This window comes from Marmota monax, unplaced genomic scaffold, assembly GCF_021218885.2.
Source record: "Marmota monax isolate L192 unplaced genomic scaffold, Marmota_monax_Labrador192_F-V1.1 WCK01_AAM20220418_F8-fsc00002, whole genome shotgun sequence".
NCBI classification, from domain to species: Eukaryota; Metazoa; Chordata; class Mammalia; order Rodentia; family Sciuridae; genus Marmota; species Marmota monax.
The window spans coordinates 23,792,988-23,811,749 of NW_026693571.1; the positions used below are offsets into that span (position 1 = coordinate 23,792,988).

The 18,762-nt window shown below is 31.9% G+C and overlaps 1 protein-coding gene across 1 annotated transcript in view; it reads right to left on the reverse strand.

Moving 5' to 3' along the window:
• Window positions 1–18,762, reverse strand: part of Grid2 (glutamate ionotropic receptor delta type subunit 2) — a 1,437,644-nt gene that overhangs the window by 553,515 nt on the left and 865,367 nt on the right. Inside the window, exons 5-6 of the mRNA XM_046459106.2 lie at window positions 11,899–11,952; window positions 4,354–4,527 (exon numbers count right to left, since the gene is read on the reverse strand). Of these exons, the coding sequence (XP_046315062.1) occupies window positions 4,354–4,527; window positions 11,899–11,952 (228 nt within the window). The remainder of the gene's footprint in view (window positions 1–4,353; window positions 4,528–11,898; window positions 11,953–18,762) is intronic.

Consider the following 18,762-nt stretch of genomic DNA (forward strand, 5'->3'; position numbering starts at 1 on the left):
CTTCCCTTTTTCTATGTCCACAACCAACACATGTGACTGGGAGCTGGACATGAATATGCACTACCTCTGACACTTTATCCTCCAGTATTCACTCATCTAACTCATCATTTCTCTCTGGCTTTCTGTCACTACACTTGTTCTCTGTCATCACTGAACCTGTAGCTGCCATCTCTTCTATGTGATAATATTTGATGCCATCTGTGCCTTACCCTGAAACACTCAGTTTCCTTCTGTTCAACATCTGATATAGTTCCTAGGCTGCTCATCATCCAGGTACTCTTCCTCTGTCCTTCTCTTATTTCTTCAATGTTTCTATTAAAGTTTAGTAACCAGAACTGACACATTAATGCAGATATGATCTGACTAGGAGACAGTAGTGTAAGACACTGTATGTCTTGATCTTAGCAAAGTGCTTCTGACAGAGTCCAAGATGATATTAAAATGGTTTAGAGCAAATCTGACTTTGCACTGCGCTCATTCTGAATTTGTCTTCAACTTAACAGCTTTGAACAGCTGTCAAACCAGGCCTCTTCCTCTAGACTTCATGTAATTGATTATGAACCTATACTTTATGAAGTTTCAAATTTTAGGCTTATTACTCAGTCAAGATTAATAATTATTTGGATCTTGATTATGTAATACAACACGGGCTTTCTCTCCTTTATTTATGGCATTTACAAATTTCAAAAACATGTTTTATTCATTTTCATTCATGTAGTGATAAACATTGTGACATATTAGGTCCAAGGGCAGAATCTTCTGGATGACCATAGAGTTCCTTGCATTTCAAGAGTGAAATATTTATCAGTGGCATCTGAATATTCATCAGGTTCCACCTTTCTCAAGCTAAGGGTAAAAGAATACCCGGTGGATTTTAGCAAACATTCAAAACTACAGCATATATCTAAGGCATATTCTAGGTGTAACAGTATCTCTTGAATAGTTTGTTGGTACATATATATAAATTAATTTCAAGGTCACTTGAAACTTTGGACAAAAATAACTACATGGCTTAATTGGTAATTATTTGAAATGGTTTAATTTTATAAATATACATGTTTTAACTTTTAAAGGTAATGATAATATTTTAAAATATTTTGAACCTACTTCTCTGAGACCAGAGTTTAGTATCTTCATCCCATATGGGCTCATTTGGTGAAAATATTTAAATGTCACCAATTTATAGAGTTTTCAATGTCTTCCCTCAGGATTTCATTAGAAAATTTGTCAAAAATGCTATATAAAACTCAATATATAACACATAGCTTTATTATAGTCTCCCAATCCTAGAAGCCTATTAATGAGGGCTTAGTTTGGCTGTGATTTTTCTTAAGGAAGCCCAATTGTCTTATTTGAAATACTCCAAACCATTTATTTAATGAAACATTTATAGTTTATGTAAATATTAACATGCAATATACTAAATTTTGATTGTCCAAGTCTTTTCTTTTTACTTTTGAAAATTTGGGCAATAAACCAATCTCTTGTACTTTGGTATTCTTCCCAAGAATTTCTCTCACACCTCTAAATCATAATATTGGGAACACATCTGCTGGATTATTGATTGCTCAAAGCACTTAGGTGTTAGTCCTCATTTAAGTCAGTAAGAAATACTCCTAAAATATTTAATTCCTGCTCTTTATAAACTAATGGCTTACTTATCTTTTAATGATTTTTACTCTAACTTATCCAGTTTGAGGATAATTTTCCTTAGATGGAGAAAATAGATTGAAAAAGATTGGAGTGTACATTTTCTCTTTCTTAGCATCCAAACTAACACGAGTTCCACCAAACAGTAAAGGGATCACTTCCTTCTTGTTTCATATGTTGTAAAAACTTTTTCAAGCTAAGAGGACTTCTTTACTCTTTACTCTGAAACTTCAACTAACTCTGTATTTTAGTGTTTGGGTATTAATTTAAAGATGTATGAAACTTGTTTGCAGATCTAAATTTTATTTTCCTTCTTCAGACGTTAAAATTAGAAACAGCCCAAAGACCTCCATATAGATCCAATGTACCCTCCCTTCTTTTCCTTGTATTGATTAATGTGATTTTACAGTTGAGTTTCTACTTTTTGAGCTCACTTTGGCCAATGTTTATAGTTTATTTTTTCTGAAATTTTTTAAATTGCCCACTTTCTAATTCTGAGGAAAAAGACTATCTGTGGCCATATTTATCTGCATTGTTTTTATAGATGCCAAGTTGAGGGGTTGCTTCTCCTAGAGAACCACTTCCCCCTCAAATTATTAGCCAGCCATATTGTGTGCATTTCATACAAAACAACATTTTATTTTGTTTCTTGATCTAACTTCATTGAGATAAAAATTTTCATCAAGGAGAGACTGTATATCAAATGTTCTGCTTTTAGGGGAACATTTTAAATTCAAGAGCTTTGTATTCACACTTTTAATTATATAAATCTTTACATATAAAAGTTTGTCAGTTTTCCTTTTATATATTACACATAAGAGGGAAGTTAATACGTAACAAATCCTAAAAGAAAAAATAATGCTCTGTTTTGTTCCATCTCTGAGTTTGAGTAATGTACAATGAACACAAGGGTTAAAGGTGGTGATTCCTTGATCATGTTCCTGCATCAGATAAGCATGGGAATATAGAGATAAATAAAATATGCTTGCTGATTAATTGAAATGAAAAGATTATGCTCATGTGTGAATGTGCTTTAAAATTCTTTCTTCTTTCCCTAAATGACACAGTTTATAAATTTTTTAGCTTAAACTTTCATTTCCTGCTACCTCTTTGACAAGAACAGTCTTTGATATTTCATAATTTTCTAAATCTAAATTCTTCCTGTTGTTCTCCATTTAGAATTCTATAATTTTCACATCGATTATATTCGTGATCAGTGAATATGAAAATATGGTCTATTATAAGCCTATTACTAAGAATGGCACTAAATTTAAACAAGCCCTTTTAAGTAAAGCTTTAGAGTGCCTTACTTTGACCACTGCCTTCCCCTTAGGTACATTTAAATCCACAAATATTCACAAAGGTGCAATGTACTAGGGTAGGTTTGGTGGAGGAAGTGATACAAAAGGACACTGATATTTATGATTCCAGATCCACTAAGAAACAGAAGATTCTATGGATAATGATCCTGAAGCCATGATGCTTATTACATTCATAAGTATGAAGAAAGTGTTGGATAGATGGTAATTCATCTAAAAAACTCAACATTGATTAAGAATAGGAGACTGGGGGATCAGCTTTCAAAGAAATAGTTTTACCAAATTACTTTATATATCTAATATTATTGAATACAAACTAGTCATATTAGAATTATATTTCCAAAGTGTTCAAACTGAACATCTAAACTAAAACTATTTTCATAGTAAACATTCTAAAGGATTAACTTTCTAAGATATATCATGTTTCCCTGATTTCTAAAATTGATCACAACTTTAATCCTTACTGATGCTTTAGAATTATTGTTTAAATATTCACTAACAGGGTAGTGTTGTACTACAACAGTACCTTTAGAAACTGCTTTATGATACAGATTTCCTTTTACAGCAAAACTCCTATACTGATAGGATGTGTAAGTTAGCGTGTGTGATTGATTCTTCCTTTTTCCTGTCTTTTGCCTTGCTAGAGAGTGCTCCTTTTGGCTCCCTGCTGTTGGTGTGTCTGCTTTATCTAATACCCCCTTCAAACTGACAGATTGAGATCTCCAGTACAAGAAGAAAAAAAAAATCTGATAGGATTTTCCTTAAGAAAAAGAAACAGTCTCCAAGTGAGTATTTAAAGAACATTCTCTTGAGAAAGCTGCAGGGACTTGGATTCTTTTTGCTATTGAGATATTTTATTTATTTACTTACAATTTCTTTGTTATATTCTTGACAGTGAAGGTTTTAGCAATAGCATGGGTTCGATATGACTAATATAATGCTATAGCACTTTTTGGAATTTAAATATTATTTCACTGAAGTTATGCAAACTGGAAACTAATCTTTGAAAACAAAAAAGAATAAATATTCTGTCCTTGTTGTACCAGAAAAATCAAGCAAATGTATTAGCTTAATAATTTGGAATGAGATAGTAGGAGTATCAAGAACAAATTCTACCATGGGAAATGTTGTGGATCTACCTGTTTAGAAGGAAAGAATCTTTATTTACTATATTTTTATTAAGCAAGATTTTTTTTCTATAATAGGAACAAAAAAATCAAAGATATAGATTTTAGCACTCTTTCCCTTTCAGAGTTATTAAAATGATAGAAGAAGAGAATCATGCAGAAATGATACAGAATATAATTCTGAATCCAATGCAACTCTAAAAGCACTCGTCACAACAAAGCACGCTGGTAGAAATGCCCAGGCATTTAGAGTATACCTCCATATTCTGAGCAAATGGATCCTTTGGATCACACAATGTTGAAGATATTCGATGGTTGCCACGGAAACATCGCTGACTTATATTCTGGGGGACTGGAAATGTCTGCCGAATAATCGTTAGCCTTCCAATTGACCTTCTTACAAGTTCCTGTACATCAACATCGTTTATTTCCTATAAGATAACATAGGAAGTGGAAGAATTAGAAATTCATCAATACAGCAACAGAGAAACACAAAACCATTAATGAGTTGTTATCTAGTACTGCTAAGGGATTCTGTTACTATAATACATTTGCTTGATGCTTAGCACATATCTAAATGAAAACAGCACATGTTCATTAAAATAATCAACTTATTTATAGGTGTTTTTCTAATTTAAATTATGTACATTAGTGCCTAGGTAATTCTGACTGGAACAATTTACTTAAATGTACTTAATTATAATCAAGTTTATAATTTATTACATTGAAAATATAGTAGAAAAATATAGGTGTGGTTAAAACATTGAAAAAGGTGACAAAATAAGTTGATACTATAGTTTGTCATTTATTAATGGACTTCATCATACTTGGAGAACCTAGGAAGACTGTTGCAATGTAAGAGAAATATATATTGTTCATAGCAATGAAGAAAACAAGGCTTTAAAAAAGTGATATAAGTAGAAAGAGCAAGAGGAGATATTATTTTTTTAAGAATTTTATTAATATTTCTTAGACCTACTGATGTTAACTAACATGTTTCTCTTTGTAATGGATAAACAAAGTGCTTACTAACTATTGAGTAATGTTATAGTTGTGGTCTTGACATAAAGGTAAAAATTTCTGCTGGTTAATACTGACTGAACCAGGCTGAGTGATGGAGAAACTCAATATTCTTTATCTACATGAATTTTATTTTGTATAAGAGTGTGTGCCAAATTCAAAGAATAGCAGTTTCTACTTCCTTCTCCCCACCACCTCCCTACTCCACAATTAAATTTTAAGATTTGACTACATAGTATATGTAAAAACAATAAAACTGAAATAATATTTTTGTAACATTCATTTTTTCCTAATTGGAATTAATCAGAACAGAAGTAATCAAAATAAAATTTTAGTTTTAAAACAGTCTTTTGACTAATGCAGTTTGTGCTGAATAGTGTCCATTTGGAACCTTTTAAACCAATGAGGCCTTTGCAATTAGCAAATTATTGGTATGAATAGATTCTTATGGTAATAAAAATAAAATATTCGATGCAAGGCAGGATATACTTTGGACTGTAGTGAGCATTTTACAGTTTTGAATCAAGGAATTATTACTAAAAATTGAAAAGACAAATTTTCTTATCCCACTAGACTCACTAATTACATATTACTCTTCTTGTAGACTAATTATATATTACTCTTCTTTGTAACATGTGTTAGCTTTAAAATTCACCCTTTATTTATGATCTTTATGAAATACACCCTTTCTGAAAATAAAATAACAAAACCTGCCATCAGCTGTAACCAGTGTAATATCAGGAATTTCTAGGCGATTAATCCTTAATGCACCATAAAAACTGGTTTTTCTCCTGTCTTTTTCCCTTAGTCTGTGTCATTTCACTGGCCACCAAAAACTCTGTCTGGCAAAGAGCAGGTCACTTTTTAATTTTCTGTCATCTTCTCACAAAGCAGAATTAAGTAATGCCTTGTCAACTCCATTTTAATCCCTAACATTAACATGGAATCTTTTAAGTTTATGTTGGTATTGCTATTCAATGTCTTTCAATGTTTAAAAATTCTATATTGTATAGTTAGGAAGATTCACTTAAATCATACCAGAAAACTGTACTGCTTTTCTCATAATATTAATAAGTTCAGTTATCTATGTAGCCTTTGTTTCATGATACCAAGATTTGTCAAAATTCTTATCAAATAGAACCATCTCTCTCTACACCACACATGATGAATTATAGATCAGCACATTAGGATAAAATTTTACATTTAAAAATTGCCTATGATGTTAAGTAAAATACTGCCTATTATCTCATTTTCTGCTAAAAAATGACAACATGAAGCATACACTGTTTATTTACATTTTATATAATATTTACACTTTATATAATAAAAGACCACGGCGATTCCAAGCTGTTTATTCACAATAATTTTTAGTCATAGAATGAATGAAAAAAACTCTAAAGTATACATAAAGTCCATATTTCCTTACAGGAATTACATAGCTTAATATTCATGAATTATGGGAATTAAAACAATAAAGATATATTATTTCAGCATTTAATAGCCTGGATTCTACAAGGATCAATAAAGTCATCTATCATGAGTCAAACACACAAAAAAGGATGGTTACTTTTTATATATTCCATAAGCTGAAGTTCTAAGGTACCTAGGCCTAAGTAAATCGAAGAAATGTCAATTTGAATTGAATGTATTTTGTCTATTATTATTTGAGGAAGGAAAAAAGAAAGTAATTTTCTGGGAGGAAAAAATCTGCCATTCTGAATAAAACTAACAGACAATCTGTCTCAAAAAAGTTCACTTGCAATTTTAGTTTTGACACCTGATCTCAGAAACAGTGGGATGGGGATATGAAATCTTGATTAGGCAGCTATTTCATATTTACAGAACTTTACTCTGTGTTTTAAAATGTGCATTTCAAGAGTGGCAGATGCAGTACTACATAAGCACAAAAAGACAAATGATCACTTAATCTAGAAAGGGATTCTCTTAAAATTAAAAAATAACTGCCAAGTAAACAAATATATTAAAATGCCAAACTATTGAGCAATTAGGATCTATATTGTTCAAATGCTCTGAATTTAAAAAATAATGTTTAAACTATAAGTTATCTCAAAAATAATCACAGTAAGAATTAGTTCACTAAATAAATACTTCCCCCTGAGTCCTAGCACCACGGATATGCTAACTAACTAACCTGTATAAACAGAAAGTACCTGAGTTTTAAAGAATTGAAAGAATCTGAATGATAGAATTATTTGTGTTGTATACTGTGTATACCTATGAAGTAGAATTACTACTGCAATAGAAAGTAAATACATATTTCAGTATACCGCTAATTTTCATTTTTACTTCTTAAGCTGCAAAACATTATTGCCTTTTTTTCCAAATAATTAAGCTGTATAATCAAAATTTATTATGAGTCTGGTTAATATATCCAAGAAAATATTTACTTTAATATATTAATGTATGGTGAGCCCTGAAATGTGTGAGCCCAAGGAAGACAAATAAAGCTCAAACATCTGCTAGGGAGAAATATCACTGGAACAGCTCCTACCCAGAACACATCTGTTAGGAGAGTTGAATACTTCCTGAGTTCTTGCACTTTATCAACTTTAGGCTTAAATTAATAGAATTTTGTGGAAGGAAAAACTCTAAAAATCCATCAGTTCAGATACAAATCTAGATTATATAAATTATTTCAGAAAGATAGTATCCCATTTCCCCTTTTACCATTTGTTTCTCCCCTCTTCCTGTTCTCATAACTCTTGGCTCTATAACAAAGTTCCTGGGTCATAGTGGGTATTAAATAAATGTTGATAATTAAAAATTTAATGAATGATTGAGTGACAACACTTTACCAAACTATCTTCTAAAGATACCTTGAATTTTAATTCTAGACACTGATACTTTCAAAATGTTAAAATAAATCTGTATAAAACGAATTTCACTAATGAGATGTTGCCGTCTGTTACACAGTATAGTTTCAAAAGAGTATGTTTTATTTCTAATATATTTCTGTTCTTCATGCTTCAGCAAAGATGACCTTTAGATGCTTCCAGAAAGTTTTAAATTAATGTGAAGCAAACATTCTGTTGAAATCTGAAACAAAACTAACTCTACCCTATATACCAACAGGAAGAGGAACAGAATGGCAGGTTTCTGTCTGGTAGATTAGTAGTGTACATCTCCACTCACCATTAAACAAACAAAAAAATATCCACTACAGAAGTAGGCTTTCTAAATCTCAAAATAACTCCCCCTCCCACCCCAAGAAACAACTTACTTTACTGCAGTAACCCAGAGAGAAAAAAATAATTTAAATTATTTTTTTAAGTCAGTAAAATCACATCAGGACATTAAGGGTCAGGCTAAATATTATCAGGGATAAATGGGGACATAAAGTATTAAACAGTGTGCAGCTCTAAACAGTGTATATCTTCCTATCTGAATTTCTAACTTTTATAGAACTTAAATAAAGTGCTAGGCCATCTGCTTTAGGGCCCTGAGGGGATGACAATACTTATATGGAAAGGCTTCTCTAAGCTGGATCCAGTGATTGCAGGGAGGAGATAAGTACCATTACCAAGTCCTAACATATGATTGACTGCACCATATGAGCTAGCACAGACTCTCATGATTATAGCACACTTAATGCAAATGAAAAAAAAATATTGTTTTCAAGTTTCTACATCAATTTGTATCATGATGCATAATGCCAACTTTGATTTATAGCCCTGCTCTAAAAAAGTATTGGTGCAATAAGATTAAATAAATATTTGCAACTGATTTTAAAATTAGCAACAAAATAACAGCTACAAAAGCCAAACTAGGCAGATTCATATTCTCGGAGTTCAGTAGAAATGGGCATTTGTGTGTTCTTTTTTTTAAAATTTTAATTAATTAATTAATTTGTTCTAATTTGTTATACATGACAACAGAACGCATTTCAGTTCATGGTACACAAATGGAGCACAATTTTTCATTTCTCTGGTTGTACACAAAGTAGAGTCACTCGATTCGTGTCTTCCTACATGTACCTAGGGTAATGATATCTATCTCATTCCACTGTTTTTCCTACCCCCATGCCCCATCCTTTTCCCTCCCTCCATTTGCCCTATCCAAAATTCCTCTATTCCTCCCCTGCTCCACCCCCACCCAAACCCCCATTATGGATCAGCATCCACATATCAGAGAAAACATTTGGCCTTTGTTTTTGGGGGGATTGTCTTACTTCCTTAGCATAATATTCTCCAATTCCATCTATCTACCTGAAGGCATTTGTGTGTTCTTGGGGGGCTTTTAAAGTATATTAGCTTCCTAGCAAATTTTACTTTTATGGGAACTAGAGTAAATGATGGTTCGTATATTACTAATGTGTATAAACAAGCATGTAAAAAAGTGTGTAAGAAGGGGTCAAGAGCCATTTTCTAAGGCAGATTTCAGAGAGACGCAGTAGCTGAATGGAATCATATGGAACTAAGAGTGCTGACCTTGGATATGCCAGTGGGTAATAGTTTTTCTTGAAAACCTGGTCATTTTCTGAGTCTTTGCTAGTTCAGATAAAAGTAAAAACCAATGTAAATAGTGTGAGTTGTGAACATTGTGTTTTTCAAAGGCTAGGAAGTATTAACCTGCCCCAAAGAAACACCTTGTTCAAGAACTAGAAAGTAGGACTGTGGGTGAAAAAGAGATAAAGCTTTCAATGACAATAAAAGTGAAGTTATAGTTATTTATAGTTCTAAGAATTTATAGAATAAAATGATATTTGAAGGAAAAGAACTGAATTCTTTTATGTTTGTAACAGAGCTATTTACCAGATAGATTTTTATTCTTATGCATGTTTTATTTTGTAAATACTTGCACAATTTAAATTGTGAAATATTCACTTAGATATTCACTTCCCAATATTTTATGAAATACTATTTAAGAATAAGTTTAACAAATTTAAGTTATAACCTTGATAGAAGAAAATATTTTTATTATTCTTTCCATGTAATTTATCACCAATGAAACGGTCTACTTAGACAACACCTATATAATATGAAGAGGTAATTTTTTTCCTATATCTTGACCCTTAAATAGTGAATAAATATCTACAATGTTCTGGTAGCTCTACTTGTTCTTACTTTAAGATTTAGTGTAAAAGCTAAATTGGACATGGGGGAAAAGGTTAACTTAGGGATTCCCTCTGCAAACTTTTTAAAAAATAGAAGGGAATGGGCATTTCCATTGGATGATTATAAGTATTCATTTGTTTTGATTAATCTGTCTCCAAGAAGGCAAGAAATCCTGTCTTCCTTTCTAGTCAGCTTTATTGAACTGTTCAATTTCTTTGAGCCTTTGTTTCCTTGCCCAAAAAGAAAAATAAATTATCTAGTGTGAAAAGCTATGAAGGTTTGCTGCATTCCCTTCCCTTTTGTTCTTCCCTCTATCATTCAGATATTCTCGGTGGAAAATTAAGAGGCATGAGAAAATTAGAAGGTATCAAAACATCCCTGAAAAGCAGGGAAATCGCCTACACATCACATGGGTGAATCTCAGGACAACACATCTTAATTTGATACAAAAAGTGCAGTGACAAATCATAAAGATATAAATTTGGCAGACCAAAAACAAATTTGTAAGACATTTCCAGTGTCTTTACCCTGAGCTAAAAAGAACCACTCCATCAGTGAAGTGTTGTGTAGGAGAAACAACTTGAAACTGGAAACTATTTTTACTTTTATACATAAAAAGAGGCAAATCATTTATCTTTTATGACCCTGATCATCTCAGTAACTTATGAATAATGTTTAGAATTCAATAAAGTAATGTGAGAGAGCGATCTGTGAACTTTAATAGGAAATGATCATTACTGTGATACCACTTATCATGTGTCATTTGTCAGGCACTGAGTTAGAGATTAGATAATATCTAATTTAATTTTTATTATGAACCTTTAAAGTAAATGTTATCATCATACTTATTGTATGAATGAATATACTGAAGTACAGGAAGATTATTTGTCCATGGAAACAGCTAACAAGTTTTATAGCCAGAATTGAACTTTTTTTTTGCGACTGAAAAACCATAATTCTTACCCTAAAACAAATCATCGTATTCTATAATTCCATAGATAGTAGCTATAGGTAATAGATCATCTTTATTCACAAGTGATAGGTATGATTGAATACTATGTCTTGTGAAGGGCAAATTCATGTGATCACATTATTTGTTCAGTGTTAATGTCATTGTTCTTTCTGATTCTAACAGAAAGACTCATTTCACAAGGCTCTTGGGTTGTAACATATTTTTAATCTTATGTATTATTTTGGCAAAAATCAAAAAAAATTCACAAGGAATTTGACAAGTCTATGGATTTTTAAAAATTGTATGTTATGAAAAGGGAAAAAAAATCTGTTCTGTGTTGATTCATATTCATATGCTGAACTATTTAATCCTCATGTAAGGGGGTGGATATAAAAGTTTTAGAAACAACATTAAAATATAAATGGAACACAAGCACTCCACTGGGAGGAATTCACTTTGCTTACAAAGAAGATCTGTACTTTTCATAAAGATGATCTCTGAGCAGGCACTATGTGCCAACAGCAAAACTAAAAGATACTCAGTGGGGGAGAATCTCTCCACTTATTTTATTCATATAAAGTCCTTTAGCATTTAAAAACTCTCCATTCTATTTTTATTTAACAGCATTCACTCAGTGCTGAAAGTTTACTTCATGTTCTGTTTCATCCCAGAAATTCAAGGCTATAGGAAGTGTTGGAACTATATATACATGAAAAGAGGACACAGAGTTGACAATAAGGGTTAGTTGACTTTACCTCATTTATAATGATCCAGTGACAGTCAAAAGCAACCAAATTTGTTTCCACAACCTAGAATAGAAAACAAACCAGCTATCAGCATTAATCATGAAAAACAATCAAACTAAATGGAGATACTTTGTAAATGACACAAAATGAATCATACATTAGAAAGGCCTTTCTATTGAATTCAAGATGGAAAATCATGAGCAAAATACCGCAGAAGCATTTGTGTTCAACAGGTAGATGTATTGTAGACTTGCTACACAAATTTAAAAATATAATTAATCAGAAGCCTTGAGAAGGATAAATTGCAACTAAAAACTCTGAGTAATACTGCATTGTGATTTAACAGGAATAGAGTTCAAATCTCAAATCACATTCCCTATTCCAACAAACTTTGATGGTTTTCTATTATCTATCTAACAAATATCTAAAGTATATCTCTCCCTACAATTTGGTTCTAACTTAATATTTTATCTTCTGCTACTTCACTGAGTATATACTTGTTTGCTACCATCTTCGGTAAGTAAACTGCTCCCTGTTTTGAAAATTATTTGTTTTGCATATTTACAGTAGATTCAATTCTAAAATTATCTGATAATAAAATACTAGAAGTAAAAGATTATATTAACATTAAGGTATGGGTAGGAAATCTTGGTAGCTATAAATCACTGTTAATATGAAAACAAAACTTACATAAAAAGTAAAGCAAATAACATATAGGTAGGAATCTTGGTTGGTTAACTTTGAACATTTTTCTAAATTACCCTTGTTGTAGGCCAAAAATGTATGGTGTGTGTGTGTGTGTGTGTGTGTGTGTGTACACTGAGGGTTGCATTTCTGTCAAGATTTGTATTATATCAATTCTTATAATACATAGTCTAAGACATGTTCTTACTATTGATATCATAGACATATAACAGGAAAAATTGCTTTGTAAGAAATTATTCTTTTATTTTTAGCAATAATAACTGAAGATATGGTTTGAAATGAGGACGCATTCTAATAGCTAGCAAGGAGTTGTTATAAAGTGTTAATTGTATTTTGGTGGATTTTCTTTGTCCTTTTGAAAAATGCCTACTGAAAGATGCATGGATCACAAAAAATACAATTGGATATATGACTGTTTTGTGATTTTATATTTTCTTAAAGTTAATATTTGCAGAATCTTTGTTTTCTAAATAGTTGCATGAATTTCATACTATTTCAACAGATATTATATTGGCTCCCATGATCTTACTGAAGTATACGGATAATGAATTATTAGAGAAGTGAGAATGTAGTATCAATTTTTAAGTTTGAACATTATTATTAGTGTTGAATTACATATATATATATATATATATATTTTATTAGTTGTTCAAAACATTACAAAGTTCTTGACATATCATATTTCATACATTTGATTCAAGCGGATTATGAACTCCCATTTTTATCCTATATACATAATACAGATTCACATCGGTTACACATCCACTTTTTTACCTATTGCCATACTAGTGTATGTTGTATTCTGCTGCCTTTCCTAACCTCTACTATCCCCCCTCCCCTCCCCTTCCCTCCCCTCCCCTTCCCTCCCCTCCCATCCCCTCCCCTCCCCGTCTTCTCTTCCTTACATATATATTTAAATTATAGGCAAAATATAATATAGAAAATATGACCCATGGCAAATTTTAATTTAATTAAAGAAAATAGAAAAGTTTTTACTTTATATCAGTATTACTAAATCTCTAATTTTCTGATTTTTTTCCATTAATAGTTGTGAAAACACATCATCAATAATTATGAAGAATGGGGCTCCAGTTGTGGCTCAGTGGTAGAGCCCTTGCTAGCATGTGCAAGGCCCTAGGTTCAATCCTCAGCACCACATAAAAAGACATACAAATAAAGTAGAAGTATGGTGTCCATCTACAACTAAAAAAAATTTTAAATGATTATGAACAAAGAAAAGCATTAGAAAATAAATGGGAACTCTACTAGAAATTTTTAAAGTATGATATAAGAGATTCAGATAAGGGGAAAGTAGATCTTTGGATAAAATGGCAGGAAAAAAACTATAGATAAAATGAAGAAATAGGAAGAATTAAAAAGAAACAGAACATGAAAGCCAAGCAATAGGTAGTATAGATTTGAAAGTACTACAGAAACGACATTAGTGGTAGGGAAGTGTTGACTCAATTGAGTTTAAATTACACTTGTTTAGATAATCTGAACTATGGGGTCAGACTAAGCAAAATGAAAGCTATATGAACTCTACAATATTTATAGATATTAAGCAAGGAGCTGTCTTAAATGCCTCTGAGCATGATTTCCTGTCCTCCCTTGCAGGGTACAACGGCATTTATGAAGCAGGGAATGATAACTTATTGGTGATTTATCTAGACAATAAAACATATTTCACACTTGGACTTTAAATAATCTTTCAGGTGAAAGAATGAAACTGTACCAAGAAACATAGCTTAATCTCATCTTTCAGTAAAGAAGAAACGTAAATATCTCATTGAAAGCCATGATTCTACCCACTATACCACCTTTCCTCCTTTAGGGTTAGCAGAGAAATAATCTCCACTTTCTGTCTTTGGTTTTACTGAGGAATATTAAAATGTAAGGTATTTCAGCAGTATATATTTGAAACAAACAAAATTGTAAGGACATCACGGCAAATAAAAAATAAATAAACTATATTCTTCTTGTTCTCAATTGGGAGCTCTTTACTATGGGTGGCACCATGTGCATATGACCACTCAGTATGATTAAGCTAAATTTCATCCATATGGCTCAATGTATATTTTAAAGAAAGGGCTGTTAAAGTTTTCATCAGGCTTTCAAATTCTCCCATCTCTTACTGGGTCTCTGTGAGACTATTCTAAATTCATTAGTCCCAAATTTTCCCTCAAATTTAGGTTGCTCTAAGAACAAGCTAGTAGATACAAAGTTTATGAGAAAAATTAGGCAATATGAACAGCATAACAGTTTGTATTCCCTTTACTGTCTAAGCACAATTGGAGATTCATGTGGTAGAACCTGATAGATGATCACCAAAATTCCTTCTCTTCTTCTACTGGACACCAAGTAGGCCACATTTCCTGTCCTCCATTGCAAGGTAGAACTAAATGCCATTGAGTCATAGCCCATAGAATGTAAGCAGAAGTGATATATGCCACTTCTAAATCTGACCCATAAAAACTTCTCATCTACTTATGTGTGTCTGCTATACCTTCCATCTTACTGAGAATGTGACATCATGCCCAGAGGTATTTTGGAGGTCACAATATTTCCAGTGTCTGGAGCAGACCCTTCTCCCCTGTTCTCTTCTGTGGTAGTGTGCTTACGTGAAATTAAACTCTTTGAGACATTACTTTTGGTGTATATTTGTTAAATGAATTTAGCTTCTTATCTAATGTAAAGCAGTTTTATTTATCTCAGTTTTGTACCTTTTTCCATATTTTTATTGGTGAATTATGATTATACATAATGGTGGGGTTTGTTGTTACAAATCCATTCATACATACAAAATAACAATATCATTCCCCACTAGTTCCTTTTCTCTCCCTTTCTCCCTTCCCCTGGGCCCTTTTCTCTACTGATCTCCCTTTGATTTTCATAAGAAACCTCACACAAAACTTTTTCCTTTTTCCTCTCTACCTTCCACATGTGAGGGAAAACATACAACCCTTGGCCACCTAAGTTTGGCTTATCTGGCTTACCATAATATTCTCAAGTTCCATCCATTTTCCTGCAAATGACATGATTTCATTCTTCTTTATGGACTGAATAAAACTCCATTGTGTATATATACTACATTTTCTTAATCCACTCATCCATTGATGGACATAGTTTGGTTATTGTGAATTGTGCTTCTATAAACAAGGGTATACATGTATCCCTATAATATGCTGACTTTAGGATAAATACCAAAAAGTGATATACTGGGTCATATGATAGTTCCATTCCTGATCTTTGCAGGAAACTCCACCCTAATTTCCATTGTGTTTGTACTAAATTTCATCTTTGTAGCTTTTTCTATTCTTAGTATATTTCATAAAGTACTCGCTAGAGTAACTTTTAACTAATTATGTGATTTTTATAAAGGCATGATTCTTAAATCATGCAATACATGATAGCTTTTCAATGGATATTGATTGAATATTCAAGACATTTATTTATTTACAAGCACATTTTTATATGGGGAAGGAATACAAATTCTACTAGAAAGATAATTAAAAATAAAAAGACATGTCATGTCCTTTTAATTATGTAACAGAGTATGTGCACTTATACAATATTGTGTGTGTGTGTGTGTGTGTGTGTATAAACTAAAACCTGTGTAATATAGTAACACTGTGTCACTGTGTTTTAAAGAACCTGGAAACTTTCTGTTTGTAATATTGTATACAGAAAGTTAATGCTTCCATTCATTATCTGAGGAAGTGTCCATTAAGAGAGGAATATAATTTCCTTAGGTCTAGGTTAACTTCTTCATGCATAACCAATAAGCTGGCGTGAGTTCTGATTTTTTATAATTGAATGTTACTGAAAGTGAGCAATGTTAAAAAGCCACTAATTAAAAAGGTAACTGATATTAGTAATGGAAAGGAGCATTTGAAAAGGGGAATAAAAAGATGACAGGGAGTTCAACAGCCTAGACCTTGAAAATCCACTAGGCTTTCAGTTCTTTCATTTAAATGATAATGTAGATAAAGTAGTGGGGAATACAAATATATAACTTCAGAGAGATTAAAACAGTAGAATTAAAGAAAAGAAAAAAAGAAGTGATAATATTGTTTATCCTTCTCACATATTATTAAATTGAACTAATGTTTAGTGAGCATTCTTAGGAAAGACATTCTTAAATAAAATGAAATTCTGAGCTCTTAGGTTAAGAGACAAAAGACAACTAGCTACTGTAAATACCAAATCAATTATTTTAACATTGTTAAATATTATTTTAATATTTCATTTTGTTATTATTTTAATATTGTTAGTAATAATAACCCTTTTCCCCTTGATAACACTTAAGCAAATAACACTTAAGCAAATCTAAGTTATGTTGTACCAAACTAGGATGGAATTGTGTATTGTAGAAATTATTGTATTGTAGAAAGACACCTTAGAAAAGCCTTTTTTATTTATTCCCACAATTGTGTTAGACCTGAAAGAGGGAACATAGGTAAAAAAGGTAGGAAAAGAAATCTAAGCAGCACATTTCCTATTTTACTAGTAATCATTTAAAATCAATGAAAGGGATTTAGCAATTTGATTAAAATTTTGCCTTTTGTGTTTTGTTTCTATTGGAATCTCTTTCATAATAAGAACATCATTGTTATAGCTCTTTGGCATCATTGTGTGGATTCTGAAAAATATTCTTCAAGTTAGCAAACACTAGTTGTGTTTTTAAAGTCAAAATTTCAAGAAGTTTTAGATCTTAATAAAATCATGAAGGAACTAAAGTAATATAATATTTATTACCACAATGAATAAGAAAAACTTCCCAGAAGGTCAGGTTATGTTTGGGATGCCAAAAGATAATAGCAAATCAGTAAGGAAAACAATAAGAACAACAATAAATGAGGACTCCAGTATGCTTGGTTATCAAAATAACAGTAGAAATGGAAGTATGGATTTTTCAAATATTTTCTGCCTCTTATCACTTTATTTTCTTATATCATTTGACACGTGTACATTAATAGTGTAAAAAGGGCATGCAGTTAATTCTATTTCTATATATAGTTATGTGACTGGAACAAATGAGACCATCCCACCTCCCAAAAAACTGAGTTTACTTTAAGGGAATTTAGCAAAAATAGGGGGAAAAATCAAGTCCTGTCAGGAAGACAAGCGATGAGTAAGGACAGACCATCTGTCACTGGCAGGAACTTTAGAACTTCTGAATCTTAAGAAAAGCCTGACAATTTATCACCATGTCTTCTATCATTCGTTTTCAAATCTTTAGATGTGCTAAATATAAGATGATCCGAAGCATAGAAATCAACCATAGAGCCAGAGCATGTATTATACTGGTAATAAATGTGCAACAGTTCCTACAAGTGCAGAGGACAATTTAATTGACTAAACAATAACTTCAGCATGCTGTTTTTCACTCAACCTTGTGGCTCAACTAAATTAAGCTTGTTCCCTTTGCAGGATGTACTAAGGATTACATGTTTATGCAAAGGTTTCCAGTGTTCTGTGCATCTGCAGCAGCAAAGATATCAGGTGTTTGCTTCCCTGTTCCTACCTGTTCCAAATTGTCAAGTGGCAGGCCTAGGGAGAAGACACCAGCAGCTCTTCTGGATCAAGTGACCAGAGAAATATTAAAGAGCTCCTCCCTTCCTGGCTCCTCATCTATAGCAATACTGTAGCTTATATCAGTCTTTCAAGAACTGTATGGAACACTACTACTGCAAATAGTGAATATTCTATAACCAAATTGATTTAGAAATACTGGGTTAAACAAAGTTAAGCAAATATCCTGACTGCATCACTCTCCAAAGGGTTTAGCATGTTAACATCAATGTAGGAACATAATTAACCAAAATGTGACATAATATGTAATATTATTTTATACAATAATATGGTAAAATATACAGCTATGGATTTATACTCATGATCTTTAAAGTCAGAGTCTCCATTTTTTGTAGTGTGACTTAGAGGAAATTACCAACCCTCTAAGCCTCAGTTTCTTCATTTGTCGATAGGAACAAGGTTAGTGCTCACATAATAAAATCATAATGAGGCTTAAATGAGATAATGACACACAGCAAACTCTTGATAAATATAAACTCTTTTGTACTTTAACTTATGTAATGCATAGATCTCTAGGAGAAGTATTTGGAAAATATCAATGCCACATGGATTTGACCACAGAAACCATTTTTC